General features: G+C 42.9%; 1 protein-coding gene across 1 annotated transcript; it reads left to right on the top strand.

The window, feature by feature from the left end:
* The first annotated feature begins 1,914 nt into the window (after nt 1–1,914).
* On the top strand, nt 1,915–19,651 carry LOC142589563 (uncharacterized). The gene is made up of 4 exons (XM_075701024.1): nt 1,915–2,019; nt 8,261–8,681; nt 9,863–9,979; nt 19,263–19,651. The coding sequence occupies exons 2-4, from the start codon at nt 8,270–8,272 to the stop codon at nt 19,388–19,390; spliced, it is 657 nt and encodes a 218-aa protein (XP_075557139.1). The 5' UTR covers nt 1,915–2,019; nt 8,261–8,269; the 3' UTR covers nt 19,391–19,651.
* Nucleotides 19,652–20,024: the final 373 nt, after the last annotated feature.

Below are 20,024 nucleotides of genomic sequence, written 5' to 3'. Positions count from 1 at the left end.
GACGATGAGGATATTCGCCATCTACTCCTCGAATGCCCCATATACGAGATACAAAGACAGCAGCTAGAACAAGAGCTACACTTCATCGATCCTCACCGGCCTTTCTCACTCGCAAAATTGCTGGGCCCATGGCCATCGAAAATAGCACAGCGAAAAGGATTGAACGCAATTGAACATTTTTATGAAGACACAGGCGTCCTCAACAAATACTAGGCATTGTATTGAATAATCACACGATGTCACTAAAACATTCTTCTATTATTTGTAATTATTAGTGCTTGTAAATTACGTGTTATACATTTCTTGTTGTTGCGCATGAATTATTTTAACACTGTAATTCCTCATCTGTTTATATGCTCATCGAAGTCTACATCATGGCCGTTTGTGTGTGTTTGTGACTGTTTACGAACTCATTGTGGTGCAACTTGCAATTGACTTTTACACTGTGATGTTCATAGGCGTATAGGACTGTGCTGTGGCTTTCTCAGCCTACGAAGTGATCTTTTTTAGTAATTTTTTTCATTTTTCTACATTATTTTTTTATATTGTTTCTGCTATGAGAAAAGGAGTAGCCGTCACCATTGTAAGGTGACTACGTCTCTTTCTTTTATTTTCATTTCAATAAAAGAAGACCCAAGAAGGCCAAAACTTAATTGACCTTGTTAGTTCATATTTGCATATTTATAGCCCATCTAAACATTAGGGACTGACGATGGAGACACACACAGCGCATCTTACCTACCTCGCGTATCCGAGCTGAAGCATCGGCTCTGGATTCTCAGATGTCCGCTTCCCGTCGATAAAATGAATCGAGCAGACGCGCGACGACTCCGCAGGGAGGAATCCCTTACGATTTACATAGCTAATCCAACGATGCTTCAGTACCGCGTCGCAAGGAAACCGATACAACAGGCACATGATGCAGCCGCAGTCCTCTTGCAGAACAATGTGCGTGCTACTGCACTTTTCTTGCTGCATTGCGCTTCGTCTGGTTGTTCGAACAACCGTACTCAGCGCAGTGCTGCCCGGACGTTCGCATAGCCTGTGCGGATAAGCACAAAATCGCGAAAACGTCGTGCAGCCAATGCGGGAACTGCGCGCGTGATAGTCCAGCAAGAGATGGCAACTATGAGGCGCTAGCTACTCTCGCTACCGGGGGCCTGATATCCGTTTCCCACTCTCTGGTTCGAGGCTTCCGGTGCAAAGGTCTATATAAAGAACATTTTCACAAAAATCCTTCAAGGACACCGAACTGTTTCTATAGTGAGAACGCAGCCACTGCAAAATTCGTAAGTTCGCGGCCAGTAAAGCTTTCGCTTCAAAAAGGTATCTCTAGCTTCCACAACGTTGCACCTGATATTATGAAACGGAGACACAGAGAAAGAAAGTTGATATTTTAACGCGACAGCGTTAAGGAGCTCGTGTCGCAGAAAAGCCGGTGTCGTCGGTGTCGGCGGCGTTGGCCGTGAGCGATAAATCCCAGCAGGCACTTCATGAATAAAAAACAACTTGCAAGATGGGCTGGGTGGGAATCAACCAGGTTCTCCGGAGTGTGAGACGGAGACGTTACCACTGAGCCACGAGTTCGATGCCGCCTCTAGTGAACGCGGTGTTGCCTTAGAAACTAGCTGTTTCTAAGGCTCAGGCGTGCGTCGCTTGCTCAGGCGCACATTTCGTTGTCGCGCCGAACGCTGCGTTGCTCGACGCTCACCGCGTCCGATGCGGGGCGCGTAGTCGCTGCGCCGTAGCCCATTGTCTTACACCCCTTGGCGGGTCGACGGGAACGCTGTCGCGTTCCATTCTTGAAGGCGAAGCTTAAGCGTCCTCCAATTTTTTTTTCTATGACGGAGTTTACAGTTACCTGCTGCAGCGTTCTAGAACGCCGCTAGCTGTGAGACGCGACCGTCGACGCGGCCTACGCGGCGTCCCTCTCCACAGCTGCACTCGGATACGCATTGTCGTGCGAGCGCTTACAACGCCTCCGTTCTTGGACGTCCCTTCCAGTTGCTCCGGACGCACGTGAGTACCAATTTGTAATGCCGAAGTGCAGTTCATTCCCGTTTCATTAATCGCGAAATACGTTCAACCTGTCGCTGTATTGGTGACTTTTCACACCTTCGATGTAGCCTTTCAACAGCGAATAAGAGGAAGTTGTTTCCTTGTTGACATATCAGGTGGCGAAACACACAGCTGCATGCGAGCGTTGTTAGGTGCGCCGTAATCTTGACCTTGTTGCTTTGCTTATGTGTAGAACGCGTCCGAAAGGATCCCGCTGGTTAAAATCGTTTTCTGTGCTTCGAGGAACACCATGGCACAGTCGCACAGGACCCGCAGTTCCGTTTGGCTACTTCGGCTCAAAGGACGTCTGAGACTGCGCTGTTACCAACGTTAGCTGACTGATACTGGCACTCGAAAACGCTCCAACACTTGTCATTAGCCAAGGTCGTCATCATCAGCTTGAGTATCTGTACCGTTTCAGAAAGGTTTTAAAGGTCATATAATGGGAAAGAATAAATCCCATTTCTAGGCAACAAAATTCCCTGCCTTCTGTGCTACACACACATAGCTGTAATACACAGGGTGTCCCAGCTAACTTTAGCCAGAGTTTTAAAATATGCGAATTTCACGTAGCTGGACATAACCAAGGAAATCTTGTTTGCCGTCGCTTGGAGATACTCAGATTACTTTTTCATTCTAGCTAACTGCATAATTAGTCCTAATTAATTAATCAACGTCTCAAATATTATAATTATTTGAAAGGTGTCAATGAGAAAATTGTAGAGCAACATGAAAAACTTCCGATACAGCTTTCTGTTGCTCAATACGTGCTACATAGAAGTGTTTTTCCGAGAGTGAAAGAAGCCTGCGAATACACGCAAAGTGCCTCGAGCGGCAAGTCGCGCGGCAATTTTGCGGGCATTTGAGGGCTTCTTTCACGCTCGTAAAAACACTTTCATATAGCACGTATTGAGCAACAGAAAGTTGTGTCGGGAGTTTTTCGTGTCGCTCTACAATTTTCTCATTGACACTTTTCATCTAATTATAATATTTGAGAAGTTGAACAATGAATTAAGACTAATTATCTAATTATGTGGAATGAAAGAAATAATTTTAGTATTTCCAATCGACGGCAAACAACACTACCTTGGTCCTGTCCAGCTACGTGGCATTCAGTGGCATTCGCACAGTTTTAAACTCTGGCTAAAGTTAGCTGAGGTACCCTATATTATACGAGGAAGGTAATTTATCGGCAAACGCGATTATTAGGTGAAGAAAGCTATGTTCAACAACATTATGCGCGGTTTTTACGGTTTATGTGCGGCGTCTCGCTCGGGGGAATTTATATTTAATGTGGTTTTCTGCATACGCTTCCACGGACCCAGCAAGGTAGACGATCGCCGTCAGCCGTCATGCATAAACACGAACGTTTGAGTGTGGTGGGATCGTGCGGGGACCCAGCGGTCCTGAGAGGTCCCAAATGCCCTGTCAAAGTAAAGCTTTTTCCTTCCCCGCCGGACATGTCTTCCACATAGTCAGCGCGGCAAAGTTCTCACTGGTGTTGCAGAAGTCGTGGGCCGCGGTAGCGCTGAACTTATCGTCAGAAGTTGGCGGCTGGACGTGATTACAGTTATTAATCGTGTTTTTTTACTAGTTGTAACAATGTTTCATTATTTCGCACTATTGCCGGCACCTCCAGGACACCAAAGCGGCAACGGTGACACTAAGCTAGAACCCGGGCCTGTCCGTGGGTCTGGGCTCGCCGAGGCCTGCGCGTGTCAGGGCTGTACTTGCATACAAGATCGGCTGTCCGCGACAGCATGCAGCCAATTTATTGTGCGAACACGCCCTGGCACGCTTCGGCCTCCACGGCCCCAACCTATGGGCCGGCCTGCTTCCAGCTTTGATCCCCACGCTTGGGTGCCCTGGAGATCCTGCGCCGCTTCCTTTATTATAATCTCAGGTGCATTCCTGAGGCTTCCGTTTGCCGGTTATACATGTGCCCTCCTGGAGCAGTACTTGTTAAAAATCCTATCTATCGTCCCGACGAAAAAAGCGGCCCGCTATATGCAACACTAGTCAAAACCTTGCTGTCAGCGCTTTAGCATCAACTACCGCTGGTGCCCTTAGCTTTTGAGAGATTATGAATAGGTATATTTATCAAATATTGACGAGATAACCGGCTTTTCAACAACGAGTACTATTATAACTATAAGCTTACCGACTCCAAGTCGAGGCCGTGTAATGAAAATGATGTACCGTGGATACTAAATACGACGGCTTGTTCACAATATAATATTAACTCTATCAAATCGCAATAACGCAGATTCTCTTTTGCCTTTTCCTCCAGAATTACGGCCGAAAATTCCTTAATAAGGAAAAATTCCCCGCACGAAACATAATTTACTTTGTAGTGCGCGCGTAAATTTTGCCACTACCGCCCCCCGCCTCCCCGTTTTTTTTTTATCATCTTTGTTATCTGTATGCAGCGTAATCAACCGCACTAATCGAGAAAACGTTGACTTCTTGGTGATTAAACTGCTGATTTAATAAAAAAATAATGTGTTAGTGTGATGAGGCGGAATCTTGTTAGGAGTACGTGCGAAAAACCACTATAACTCCATGACTTCTGCAACTACGAAGCGCGGGTTGGCCTAACTCGGACGGTCTTTCGCTGGTCCCGCTGTGGTCCCGCGCTGTGCAAGCGAACGAGCGGAACGAGCCACAGAACTAACGAACGTCCGTTCGGGTCTGACAGCAGTGACAGTGCAGCAAAGGGGTGCAAGTGGATTCTGGTGCCGCAGGTGCTAGCGCAGTGCCTGCTGGAAACCTCCGGGCGGAAGACACCGTGTCGTGCGTGTTCCGTACTTTGCTAAGCGCAGTCTCTGTTCGTGAATTTTGTTGTCTAGCGTGCGCTCAAGAAGCGATGTATTTTTTAGATGGGACCTTCGGCGGTTCTTTTTCTGGGCAGAGTTGCTGCGCGTTTTCTGTCTTCGCGTGAAGCAGCATTGTCATTCAGGATATGCGTATCAATGAATGGCCGTCATGCGTATAATTTTTCGGCTCTGTGATAAGGCACCTTGCTGCTGCCCATAACTACACTTTGATCAGCGTGGCGCCTGTTGAGGCAGCTATGCATCTCAAGTGACACTGTTTCGACGCGGGCATTATCATTTTACTGGCTTTGCATACAGGTCTAGAGTGTATGTATTCGGTGCATGATTTTAGCTCGATCATTCACGTTCTGCGTCAACTTGCCACGTTTTCCTTTGGCCACGTTTTCCTTTGGCCACGCTTTGGCATTTCTAGGTTCATTGATTTTTCCTCTTAGCGGAAAGTGCATCCCCATTTGGGATACGTAACCTGTGCATTTCTTGTGTAGTCTGTCTTCGCTATTGTAACGGGTGCAGAGCGTCCAGACTGTGCACCAATCTTTTTGGCATGTGCGTGCATATGTGACACGTCGACATGGCAAAGGGTTCACAGAGAGATGGAAACATAATGTAGTGAATAGTGGGCGAACAAGCCTCGGGCTAGAGCCAATGTTTCAGCAAGGGTACTTGTCTTCGGGCATTGCAAAAGACAACTTTTGTTGAAACGTTAGTTCTAGCCCGTGTTTGTCTACTGTTCCTGTGTTGTGGTTTAAGGGTAGCTCAGTTTTCTCCTTAGGTATATGTTTGTAAAATATACCAAACGAACAAAGCTCTCGGTGCGCAGCCGTGAAGTTTTCTTAAGCTTACCAATTTCTTTATCATATTAAGGGAAGCCATGCTTGATTTAGGCAAATATACTCTTCTTGAATGTAAGCACCCCTTGGTTGAGAATGCCTGCTTTCTCAGACAGGGTGTGCAAGAGCATGCACTTTTTGTTTTCAAAGTGGACCTATTGATGTTGTTAAACAATTTAATAGGTACACCATTGTAAACAAGCTCAATTTGAACAATTTCCTAAAGAGAACCAACAAGTGGGCTTGTTCCGTATTTGTATATGGTAACTTGGGCAGTGCCAGACCAAATACAAACTGAAAACAGGCATGTGGGACGAGTGTTATGACTTGCAGCTGTGACCAAAAATTTATCCACAAAGTAAACCATGGTGTTTGCGCATTCTCGAAACAACCAGAAAACAACAGCAAAAGCTCTAAAGATGACTAAGCATATGAAGCGAAAACCTTGATAGAAAAAAATGCATTTGCATACTGTCAAAAAAACCTTATATCTGTCTGGTATATAATCATGGATGGTTTATGCACGCTTCACCATTTTCATGGATGAACAAAATTGGTAATCTCGTGTGTTGCCTTACCTTTTTTTCTTAAGGACAATATGCATGTCTTGAAACATTGTTTCGCTTCAGTGTTCTGTGCAATGAACCACAATGCAACTATCAGTATAATACAATGCAACTATCAGTATAATTGCTGGTGTCAGCAGAATGCTACATTAACCCTTTAACCCCTAAAATAATTCCAGGAGAACACACAAAGTTTCTCGTCATTACTCTTTCTATGTCATTCTGATTCTGAAAATGTATTACTTGATTGGTTTCTAGTTAGAATTAACACAAAAATTTTAAAAAATAATAGGAAAGCAGCTTTTGAGGGCAGCTTTACCTCATGCTGACCGTAACTCGTGTTTGGCAGTGCGAGCAGCACAACATTGGGCTGAACAAATGCTAGTCATCATTGGTGATATTGGTACAAACTCCTATGATGAGTACGGCTGGTGGTTAAAGGGTTAGTCAAATGTTTATGGATCATCAAAACTTTCGAACATATGATGATAGGAAAGGTTTGCCTCGCAGCACATTGTCTCTTTTGGCATCAGACTGCATAGGTTACTAGAGTCAGTTTCTCACGTTACAGTGACTGTAAGGCAGGTTAGTAGGTTGGCCAAGTAATACACAAAGATTTTCAGCATCAAAAAATCCAAGGAAGAAATTGGACAGGAATGAGGCTGCACTTACAAATTAGATTTACAAAAGTAGTACCGTTGGGGCAGAAAAGAAGGCAAAGCATTGAAAGTGATAGCAAGATTTAGCATTGTGCTGCGGGCGTCCTGGATCACTGGCGGAATGAGTGTGCCAGCGACAGTGCAGGCGTCGCACGCCGATGGTGCATTAAATGCGACCATAGGGAAGCTGTCGGCATTGGTCAGCATCCAGAGAAAGGATTGCATAAATTTAGCTTGACGTTCGCCATGGCGTGGTATGCACACAGCTGCTCAGCATAAATATTAGTGTATGTGCACACTGCACCAATGCCAGCAGTGGAAGCCAGAACACTGCGCTGACTCCGGCAGGACCTATTAAGTGGAGCAGTAAGATGTATCTGTTTGGCTTCGTTTTGGAGGCAAACGCACGCTACGTCTCAGGCCTTTTAATCATTTGTGCGCTGGCCAAGCATGTGCCATTGATTGCAGGACAACATGGTGACAGCACAAATATACTTCAAGCATCTGTATAATTGCAATTTCAGGATCCATCACTGAAAACCAGCAGGTGTTTACCAAAGGCTTTACAGCTGTTGGCAGGCATTGAAATAAACAAATGGTCGCTATCACTAAAATGCTACTGCACATTCATGTCAACCAAAACTTGACTGAGGTAACTTGCCTCCTTCGGAGGAGGCACACTGGCCAGCATCAGCATTCCTTCAATTTGTATCTCAAAGAAGGAGGCACATTACATCACTCAAAGCCTGAGCTTACGCACATGTGCAGTTGCATTTTCGTTTTGCCTTCTTTATTTATCACAGGTGTACTATTTGTAAACCTCATTTTTAATTTTGGCATCTTCCCTGTCGGCTTGATTTCTTCCTTAACTGTTTTGCTGCTGGTAATCTTGGTGCATTAGTCGAACAACATAATGAGCGAGTAATTGAAGGCAAATGTGAAGGTTGGTAGTAATTTGCCTGGCCAATCAATATTTTTTCATTCAATCAAAATGGCAGCTTACTTTTCAGTTTCTTTGTTGGAGAACAATATTTCTCGCTGAAGTTCTGTAATGCCATTTTATTTGCTTTGAATTTAACCATCTTTCCCCACTTTGACCAAAGAAACAATGCACAGGTTTGAGAAAATTAGGCATATGTGATCATAGCTTCTGTGAATGTCCAAAAGAAAATGAGCCGTCTGCCATCTTTCTGGTGCAAAAATTATCATTCGCACTGTTTTGTGTCGTCAATTCTACTGATTTCACTTGCAAAAGTTGCTCATTTGATTTCTTTTTCCTTGTTCATTTTCTTTTTCTTTTCTCAGAGTAGTGCAGCAAGATGAAGCCACCAGTTTCATCCTCGTCTCATGCTAATGCGTGTGCCCAAAACCAGTGCGAGGCTCTGGATAATCAGTGCAGCTTCACAGGCAAACCTGTCAGTGCCTGTGTGAAGGCAGTTGTCAGAGGGGATGCCTGTCAAAATCAGCTGAATGGACCGGCAGACACCAGCTGTGTAGGTGGTGCAATACAAGTTAGTGTCGCTGAATCTCTGCAGAATGGCAAGATCAGCCCATGTTCTCAAAATGGTGCTGAACGACTTAGCACAAATGAAACTCATGTGAATGGAAGACTGGACGTTGGATCAAAGGATGATGCAGAAGAAGCTGATACCACAGAACCTCAGCAGGGAAGCAAAGTGGACGTCAACTCTGAATGTGCTACAGGAGGGCTTCCCTGGGACGATGATGAAGGTGCTTGATCGTAACAAATATTGGTCAAGAACAACTTCATGTGGAAACTCCTCAAGGCTGTGCCTTGGTTTTGGTGTACCCTTTGCTGACCTAAAATATGTCTTAGGTTCAGACATTTAGGCATGCTGAAAGCAAGGAAGCAATGCTTGTAGGTTTGACTAAGCAAAATTTGTGCTGTTTCTTAATGTCGCAAAGTGCAGCATTGGGCAGTTGCATATGATTAAGGTTGAGAAGCAGTCCAGCAGATGGTTATGCACAGGCTCAAGGCCTACAAGGGGTGGGGCTTGTAATGACCCAGATAAGGGCTGCACCAGAGTCCACATAAGTATTAGAGTTTCAAAGCATTGACCTCTGTTGGAGTTATTGCACTTCTGAGGACAAACATTTAATCATGTTAAGATCAAGAAAGCAATGCTTGTAGGTATGACTAAGCAGAATATTGTCTTGTGTCTTAATTTCACAAAGTGTAGCATTGGAGCAGTTGCATAAGATTAAGGTTAAAAAGCAGTGCAGCAGATGGCTATGAATGGGCTCAAAGAATGCAAGGGGTGAGCCTTGTAATGACCCCAATAAGGACTGCACCAGAATCTGCATAAGTGTTACAATTTCAAAGCATTGACCTCTGTTCGAGCCAATGCACTTCCAAAGACAAGTGTTGACGTCCAAGGAGCTCCAGGCATAACTTCCTTCAGAATTTTGGCCAAGTGTCCTGTTGGCATGGCAGTGTCCCAAGTTCTCAAATATGGCAATTGCTTTTACTGTTTTATCTTTCTCTCACTGTCTGCGTGTAACTAATCTGACACTGACAGCCATGTCTTCCTTTTGTTCCTTTTCTCTTACATTAAAAATTTACTTTAGAATTGCAGGGTCACTTTGAGTTGACATGTGTTTTCGCTTGTTTTGTCATGCAATATGGGCACTGAGTTACACAACCAATGGCAACCATATGCATAGCTCCAAGGTACACTTGTTTTTAGAAGGGTAAGTTTGCTCCATTGAATGATAGTCTCACCTTTCTCTATTTTTCTTTTTTGCAAGATGTGTGCCAAGGTAACATGAACAAAAATGGGTTTTTCCAGTCACTGTGATTGGTATCTGCTTGTATGTAAAGCAGTTCTCACTTGCAGGCTTATACACTTGAGCTGATGAATTTAATTACTGCTATGTTTTATTCGTTGCAGATCTGGACAAGCAGCTTGAAGCAGCCTACAGTGGTGGCACCACAGTGGACACTAAAGATGATGACAACTTCGCTGCTGAAGATTGGGAGACTGAAATAACGACACCTTTCTATATAGGCAAGTTTTATTTATTATCTGTTTATTTACAGTTACTACGATCTGAAGTCAGATCATAGCAGGGTGGGTGTATACATAGAAATATGCAAGCATGAAAACACATACAAAATTCATCAGATATGCAGGCATTTTTCAAACATTGGTGAAGAATACACAAAAACATACAAGCAAATAATGCACACACATTCATAACATTTGCAAGCATTTTTCAAACATTGATAAGGAATTCTGGGTAACTATCTCAGAATTGAGATTATTCTAGTCTGTTATTGTCCTAGGAAAAAAAGAATATTTGAAACAGTTATTCCATGCGTTCGAGGGGGTTATCGATAAAGTATGCCTTCGTCTCGTGTTATAACCTGATGAGTAAGTAAAGGACTTGGAAGTGTTAACCTTATAATGGCCGTTTACAAGTGGAAAGAGGAACTTTAATCGGCAGATACGGTTGCGCACAGTCACCGGGGGCAATTCACTGCGTCTTCCTTACAAGCTCATCAACATATGCACGGCCTTATGAATTGAAAACAAACCTAACTACCTTATGTTGCACACATTCCAGTTTTTTAATATCGGTTAATGGGTGCCAAATAATTACGGCATATTCCAACAACAGACGAATGTAGGAATTGTGCGCCAATAAACGGAACACTAGGCTTAAACTAGCTGTGCTTAAACCTGTGCAGTCTGCACCAGGACATCCTCAGGTTATGCTTCACCAGTGCCACGGATGTTAAATAGATGGCTGAAAATTTAGAAGGCATAAAAGTACAGAAATTACTGAATTTTGAGAGCATGACATCGCACCTTAATCTACACTGATATCTATTGCACGGGAAACATGTTAGCCAGCTTTGCTTGCTTGAGTATCAGAAGGTGGTTACAGGTCAGTGAGAGTAACACAGTTACTAGGTCACAGCTGAAAACACTAAGAAGTTGCTATGCAATGACATGCTTGGAGTTTTGTTTGTTTTAATTGTTCCTACACGTCTTCATTGTTTTGCGAACTATAGCATTAAAGGGACACTGAAGGAAAATATTAAGCAAAGTTAGATAGATAGATTATTAGTCTAGAAGTCTATCATTGGTTTCAGTATGCCTATCCATGACTTTGTTGCATAGAAAATTGCCCTGAATGTCCCATCCCGCTGCTGCTTTTCAATTTAGATCTCCTATGCCAAAACGGCCGAGTTGACGTAAGCCCTCCCATGACCTCCCTCTCTGCCACTCTGTGAACCGCTCAATTGGTGATGCCTCTGTTATTACGTTTTCATCATTTTCTCTCTTGTAACAGCTCTGTTCCCGCTATGAATTACAGAAGCCTAATCTTTCAACCTAGCTCGACTTAATATTGTCATTTAGGGTTCCTTCGAATTACTTCCTGCACTGGTCAGTCACAAAAATAAAAAAACAATCCCCCATTTTTCTAAACTGATATCAGATCTCACGATTGTGCTTTGCCCAGAAAAACAGCTTTGATGCAACCAGGTGGCTCCCTAATAAGCTCCTTGGTATGGCTTTGGAAGTTACGACAGATGGACTTAGGCAAAGACTCTTGAGGAATTTTACCAGGACAGTTTGCTGCTTGCTATTAAGGTCACAAAAAAAGTTAAAACTCTGGAAAGTCAACATTGCTGGTAAAATAATTAAAAGCTCACTAAATTAATCAATTTTCTTGCTAAGTTACCAACACTGGTCCAAATGACTAGTCTACACAGAAATGAGAGCTGAAAAAAACGTTATGTGATTACGTAACACAAATAGTCTTTCAACCCTTCCTTTTTCATTTCAGTAGTTGTGTGGAACCTCTGATTGAGTTGCACAGATTTGTTGAATAATTTAGTGTTTGGAACACTTGTGTGTGAGGAAAAATTAAAGCCCTGGGTGTTTCAGTGAAGGTTGAGAAAGGGTAGCTTAGAAGGAAGGAGGGGTTTAATCACATAGAGGAGACAAGCTGCTGCGTATTGACGATAGGCAGTGATCACCGACTGTGGTGGAAAAAGGAAATTGCATTGATGTGAGAGGAGGTGGCAGGACACTATGGAGGAAGATATCACATCTAAGGAGGGAGCGATTGGTACCGAGTGAAAAAAAAAAATAGAAGAAAACAAATGATAATAATAATAAAAAGGCCAGCAATCTTGCATTGAAGTTGGACGTAGCTGGCAGAAGGGATTTCACAATTGGATGCCTACTATAGGCAGTGACAACTTAAGGGTGCAGCAACAAAAATACTGCTGTCCAAATGATGTAGAATTTGTACAGGTGTGCTAGTCAATGGATCAGTTTTGCCACGTTCACATCCCATGCGCAGTTGTCCTGTCAGCCCCATGATGACAGTAGCCCTTGATGCTTTCCCGTTGTATTTGGCTTCAAGGAAGCATTGTGCGGAGTGCCAAGAACAAATTAAATGTGAATTTTTTGGTGAATGCAAGAACAATGGGGGTTGAGGGAAGAGGTTCCTTTTTTCAACCCCGCTTATATTGAATTTTTCTGCCTGTGGCCAAGCGGATTTTCGTAGCACAAATTCAGCAAGCTTCTTAGCATAGTTACCCTTCAGCCTGTAAAGACTGCCACTACTGCTACCACGAGCTTTGAAGCACCAGTGGAGTAGTGAAACTTGTTGTGAAAATGGTCTATTATGTTCGCTAACTTTTTTGAAGTCATGGCAGAGGCGAACTTCCTTTCATATCGCTGTCATTACGGGGAACTATTTTTCAGAGTGCAGAGGCACAGAGGAGGCAGGTGCTGTGTGGTTTTTGTAGACAAAGCTGGTATATACATGCTGTATTATTTGGTTGTCACCAAGTATTTAGTTGTGCACTGTACTTGCAAACAAAGACGCACATACACTAGTGCTGTACCTGTTCTTGTATGGAGACTTCAGCATTGGCTGTATTTATTTGGCATGTTTGGTACTTCGCCCTTGCTTCTTTAAGATGTAGCATACAACCATCTTTAGACGTACCAGTGTCTCTGGTAAGATTGTGTGATTCTTTAATCAGTGCTTCAACTTAAAGGGACACTAAAGAGAAACACTAAGCCAGTCTAGACTGATAAGGTGTTCTTTGAATACTCTATTTTCGTTTATGTTGCAGTAGTAGGTTGAATATCAGAAGACAAAATGGGCAGTGGTTCTTTTCTAGAATTTAGCACTACAACACCGGTTCAGGTGACGCAAGGATTTCAAAAAAATTTTTTCTACTTGTACTGCATTGGCTCAGCAAAGGTTTAGGAAACTTGCAGTGTTCAATATCTGGCACCTTTGGAACGCAGTGTAGTCCACCGTTTTTGCCAATAAACAATTATTGAGTAGGCCTCTAGCAGACGTCGTCGAAATCCATGAAGTCACAGTGAGCTGTTGCAGGGCAGTGTCAGGGCGGAGTCACCCCTTGCCTTTTCAAGTATTGTGTTTTTTTTGTTGCTTGACAAATCTTTTCTTGCAGTAAGAGTGGCATTTTTCATATTGTAGAAGGATAATTTACTAACAGTAGGAATTATATTTTACTTTAGTGTCCCTTTAAAGGCCAACTTCTGCGAAATTCTGGACCATGCAAAAAGATTACCTAGTTTCAGGTGTAGATTCAAAGCAGCCTTGATGCAAAATGTTATGTTTGAAATAGGAGTGGATGTGCCGTGAAAAACTAACACATTTTTTATATTGATGTAAACAAGATGCCACCATTACCGCTCGCAAGAAGTAATGCATGACCCAGAACAATGAATGAGATGGAATGAGGCCCATTGTTATAAGTTCTGAGATTAGGCAACGTTTGCTGCTCGTGGCACGCTGAAAAATTTCAGTGACATGCTGCAATTTACGTCAAATCCCCGAACCACCACATGCACATTTCGTCTGCTTACCTGCTATTGAAAGGCTGCTACTAAGAAAATTAGGCAATCACCAGCCCTGCATGTTTGCCAAGGGTGCTTCAATTGCTTCAAAAATAAGGGATATCTGATATCCAACTTGACAAAAGTGAAATTTTGTTGCAGTTAGTGTTTAACAGGAGTGTATTAATTCTGTGAAAAAGTAAACCAGCGTAACATAGCTTTTAAGTTTCGTGAGGAATTCAGCTTAACAGACTTCCATCTTAAACAGTTTCAATGTATTTAAGATAAATAAGCTGTTCTGTAAATTGTCGTGACATGTTCTAGATTTCTAGGTATTGATGTTCACGCTGATAGCTAGATTCTCTGTCTTGCTTTGCTCAGGAAACAATGAGGAGGAGGAATGTAAGTAAATTGACAACTGTGCCAAATCATTCAGATGATAATTGTAGACTGAAAAGTCTTTGGAACTAAAAAATTGGAAAGCATTGATGCTTGAGAACTTGCAACCATGAATACCAGCATATATTTCTCTTTCATCTGTCAAGCTCCTCATGTGTGTGAATAATTTACTGTGGATTGGAATATATGGCAATGTAGCCTGTGAAGGTGCATAAAAATGGCACAATTTGAGAAAATACAATGAAGCCTGTCACCTCACCATAATGTCATCAAAGTCATGATTCTTGCATAAAATTTGGGAAACCACAGTATCTGTTCTTTATTTTTTGACATTTATGAGCAGTCTTTCTTTCTGAGGAAGTTCAGAGAAAATTATGAATCGTAATCTGACACTCTCTTACAATGTAGTTTTTCTCCTTTGTGTTGCTTTAATTGTTGTTTTTGTGTAAAATTTCACTTGGTTTTGAATAATTAATCTATCCGTGGTTCCAAAGACTTGAAACCAACTAGTCCACATTTGCACCTTGCTTTGTTTTGTATTGTTTACTGACCTGATAAAAAATGGAGACAAAGGTACTATATTTTCTGGTCTATAATTCACATTTTTCCCAAAAAGTTCTTCATCTGTGCATCTTATACCACAGCGCGACTTACATATGCACAAACCCATGCATGCTGGCATGACCAATGAGCGTTGTTTCTTTAATTTATTTATTTATTGCTGAGCATGGCACGCCACAGACACAATGCCATTGACATGCCCACAAGTCTTGGTAACCCTTTAACCCCCAATCCTGATCTGAACTCGTCACCGGAAGTTGTGCTAGTATCGCCGATGACGAGTCACACTCATTCAGCCCGATGTGCTGCCCCCGCTCCCAAAGGCGAATTACGGTGGGCATTGGGGGAAGGATACCCTTTAGAGCAGCATTTCTTTCTGTAAAATTTTTGTATTATTTCCAATGAGAAACCGATCAAGTAACATATTTTCAGAATCAGAATGACGTAAAAAAAATTGATTACATAAAAGGAAATTCCGGAAATTTTCTGTGTTTTTCTGAAATCAATTTGGAGGCTAAAGTATTAGTTATTCAGAGGACAATGGCAGGGTGACCCAGCGATGCTACCGGCTGAAGTAGCAGAATTTTTAATGCGTTAGCATTAGGGGTGTTAAAGGGGAAGAGGTGTATGTGTGGGAAGCCAGCCACGTGGTAGAGGCAGGTCACGTGTCATGCATGCATGTACATATATGTGTGTGTATGTATGCTGTGCGTGTGTGTGTAGATGTGTGATGTAGTGCATTTACTGTTAAGTCGCCACTGAAGTTTCTTTATTTATGAGTGTGTCGGAGGACGAGGCCTTCGATGGCTTTGAGTGAAGTGCAATAAATGTTTATTTTCTGTGCCTAGGAAGAGTGCTGGTTGAAGTTTTTTTCTCCTCGAATTTGTGGCTTGTAAAAAATATCTTTATGGAAATATGATGCTCTGAAATCGGCAAGTACGGCATGTGATGCGTGTACAAGTGTGTATAATTCTGTTATATCATGCCGACCGAATTAAAATAGATTTGTCTTATGCACCGGTGTGACTTATCCACCAATTTTTTTTCAAAGCACACGAGAAATGGGAGGTGAAACTTAAACAAAGGTGCGACTTATAGTCCAAAAGTACACAAAAAAGGCAGTGCCGTGCAGACGGTAAAAAAAAAATTACAGGGTGAAATTATTGAAAGCTCGTATACTTCCTACCTTTCTCTCACATTTTTTCAAAGCCCCCTGTCGGAATTCTTCAGCTGAAGTCAACAGGCCTGCATGGTAGTGCTTTGACAACACTGCATGGATTGTGTGCTTGTCCTTATTAATTTCCTCCTTTGACCTTCTGCTCCATTGCTAGAGAGTATCTCCTCGCTTTTGTAGACATCCTTTCTCTCTCTTGTCTGAATTGTGTATATCTGAAGGTACATCATCATCTCTGAAACGCATTTCAATTCTGGACCTGACATTTAATCCAGGCAATCACTAACTCGATAGCATTAGAATTTGGGCTTGTTGATTGATCACTTTGAATTTAAAACAGCACAACACAGAACCGGGACAGGAGAGGGCATGCACACTGCTGATCTGCATGCACTATCAAGGGTATACCCAGTGCCGTCCTACTAGATTTCAGCGTCGCTAAAAGCTGTTACCATCCAGCTGCTTGATTTCTCTTCACCTTAGCACTGTGTGCGACTTCTGTCCTTTTGCTGTGTTGTGCTGTTCTAAATTGAAGGCAATCAATGCCTTGCACAACAGTTCAAACAACAAAGTGCCAAGCCCTTCGCTGTTTATATTGCATTTGTTCTACATTGAACTTTACGACTACACTGTTTGTGTACCTTGGATAGAACGTTCAGCACTTGCAGTCTGTGATTTTCTTTTATCTCTTTAAAAGGCTTTGTGCATTTTGTAAACTCTCTAATATGAACATTTATTACGTCAAGTCTTAGAGATTCAGTTTGTACCCATCATTGTTTGTGGTGCATATGCCACAGTGGGTGGACTTATGCGACTCCAGGTGCCTTGTGTGGGCAGGCAGTAACAAGAAAAACTTTACCATGCATTATTTCTCTTTCCATGTTCACCCATGTGTGTGGCAGTTTTGCGATTCATTTACAGGCACTGCATTCTTGGGCTGGAGCGCATTTAGGGGTTTGTTATGCCATGATGACTTCAAAATTTCAATTTATCACGCATGAGCTATTTGTTTCTCACTGTATTTTTGTGCCATTATCCCGTAATCACTTATGTGGTTGTTAATTCACAAAACAGTGTGGTATATGTAATCTGTGCTCTTTGTTTTTTATGATGTGTAACAGTTATGAGGGTTCTTGTTTACGGTAACCTTCTACCTGCCCAAAGGCAAAGGAAAGCTGCTGCTTTCTTGCTGTTCTTTAATTGTGGAAAAGGGTCGCACTCACTGTGTCACTAAGTGTGTTAGCACGCCTTCTCACTTACAGTTCTTTTGGATGGGAATTGTCACAGTCCTTTATGCGTGCATGTTTTGGCCGTACGAATACTGACAAAAGGTAGCCATTGTTCCTTGAGCAAAAAAAGTCAGTGCATGTCCCAGTCAGTAGTCAGTGCATGTCCCATGCTCCATTTTGTGTGTGTGTGTGTGTGTGTGTGTGTGTGTGTGTGTGTGTGTGTGTGTGTGTGTGTGTGTGTGTGTGTGTGTACTCTGCCTTAGCAGAAAAGTTTGTGATGTTTGCTCAATGATGGCAAGCTGAGAAGAGTCGTGGGCAGTGTGTGACACAGGCTCTTCCTGGCCGCAGCAGCTGCATTTTGATGTGTGCGAAATGTGAGAATGTTCGCATACTTGGGTTTAAGTGATCGTTGAAGGACCCTTATCCATTTAAAATTAGTCCGGATTTCACCTCTGTGTTGTCTTTCATAGCCTAGGTGTTGCTATGGGATGTGAACCCCTGAGAATCAATCGTCAGTCTTGGCAGATTGTGAATGTGGGGTAGTGGATTGTGATTGTGAATTCAAATGTGCTAGGTACTGGAAGTGGCATGACAGAGCACACGTCAGATGGTATGATGCTGAAATTGAGCCTGCTCCATGTGATGATAAGTCTGTGTGTACTGTGTTCCTGTGCGACATAAGGCAAAAACACAGTGAAGCAGAGGCAGATTCTGGTTGATGGTGTTCATAGAAGCAGAAAGGCGTCAGTGTGGCTTTAAGCACTGCACAGGCATGTCTTCAGGCAGGGTGTAAAAGAACTTCATGTTGGGGAATATATTTAGAGTTCTCTAACTATGTCTGTTATGTCACATACAGGTGCGAATAAATGATTGAATATATATATAAGCTATTGCGGTATTTTATTGGATTACAGTGTGGTGGATGAACATGTAAAGACTGTTTTGTGGGCTATTTGCAGGGCCATTTTTTGAGCACTGCAATATACTAGGCATCACGTAAATTCTTCAAAATGAAATTTTGAAGTAGAAATAGCATTATATGTGCAGAAAACAATTGTTTTTCGTGGGAAAAGTAGAAGGCTTGTATAAAGAAATCAAAGCCCCTTTCTTAGAGAAAGATAGTTGAATGCGAAGCTTTCCCCCAATGTAAACTGAACCAAAGTCCAAAGCCAACGACCACGCAACGAAACCAAAAAATGCTGAGTGACCCGATGCTATGCATATGTGATTTGATTGCTTGTTTAGGATTGTACTTTTTCAATGTTGGAGTTGAATGAACACACATTTCGTTAAGTTGCATAGCCCCTTGTGATTTCTGAACGTTCACGAGCTTCTGACACATGATCCTGCGTATCGGCAACGGCATTGAGAAGTTATGTGTATCCGTCGACAATCTGATCCGAGCATATGCATCAATGAAACGGAAGCCAGACGTTGCCACTGTGCTGATCCCGAAGTTTGCAACAGGTACAACGTCAACAACTCGTTGACGTTGCAACAGGCTCGCAACAGGTAAACGCCAGCGACTCGTTGTGTCTCTTCAGGTGGTACTGCGTCGAGTCGCTGGCCTTTGGCCGCATTCTCCCGGTTGCAAACCACGGGGTCAGTGCAGCAGCGACGTCTGGCTTCCGTTGCGTTGAGGCGCACACTTAGATCAGATTGTCGACGTATACACATGGCTTCTGCGTGCCGTTGCCGATACACAGGATCGACCTTATGGGCACGCTCGCACTTACGTTTGCGTACGGCAGCCTCTTCTGCCGTGCGCTGGACCCGCAGCCTACCGGTGGCAGTGGCCAGGAATGCATTGCGTGACACACGTAATGAAATGTAGATATATACAGTTCGTCTATGTAGCGCGACGTTTTCCCATTGATCGAGAGCATGACATTGTTCCCGTTGTTCTTATCGGTACAACTCGAATGTAAACTGTGGTGTTCTATGCAAATGTGTAAGTTGGCTTTCCTGCAGTGTGTTTTTGGCACTCACGGAGGAATCAGTGAAACATAGAAAGGCTTTAAAAGAATGTGTCGTACTTTTGCTCTTACTTAAATCCATCACCTCATGATGCTCATTTCCTGCTTTACAGTGCCCAAGAAACCGTACCTGTTTGGAAAGAAAGTTTTTGTTCCTTCCGACCTTCACGCCGCGACAACACGTCGAGGGTGTCCACAGTTTAAGGTCGTCGAAGGACAGTTTGATGATGCTGACATGTGAAGTGTTCTGGTGGTGCACTTGGAGCTTTCCTAGGTTTGATGAAATCGGACTTTTAAAGCAGCCTATGAAAAGCTGTTTTGTGTCCAAGAATTCAATGGCCTGTCAAAGAGCGCACACTGGTTAAGGCTGTGCTTTTGTATCTTAATTATGTTTCTTTGTGTCAGTTGCGAAGCAGTTTGTAAATGTTTACGTCCTGAAAAAACTGTTTGTGGCCTCATTTGCTTAATATAAATTTTATTTATGTTATACCCTGAAGAAGGAGCCTGGATCCTTTGCTTTGTTTGTGGTTCTAGTGCATTCTTTCTGAAGAATGCAGTGCAGAGAAAGGAAGTTTGTCTTCTCAAAGTACAGCAGCCCAGTTATTCAGTAATATCCGCGTGTTGGCTCCTTGTAGTAGAGCAGATGGTAGCATTAAAGCACACACGAGTCAACATTGTCTTCTGGGCTGTCCTATTCGTTGTTACCACATCCGCCTGACACAAAGTGCTCATGCACTGATGGTATTAAAGGTGCAAGAATTTGGTGGCCGTGTTTGATGCGCTGGAGCAGCAATTAAATGCTGTTGAATAATGGGAAACCTATTTTTGCGGCATTAGAACAATTGTTTTGTAGACCATGTCACCATTATCACCAA

Source organism: Dermacentor variabilis, chromosome 8 (assembly GCF_050947875.1).
Source record: "Dermacentor variabilis isolate Ectoservices chromosome 8, ASM5094787v1, whole genome shotgun sequence".
Classification (NCBI taxonomy): Eukaryota; Metazoa; Arthropoda; class Arachnida; order Ixodida; family Ixodidae; genus Dermacentor; species Dermacentor variabilis.
The sequence above is the reverse complement of the archived record's forward strand: the minus strand, read 5'-3'. Positions and strand labels throughout refer to the sequence as shown.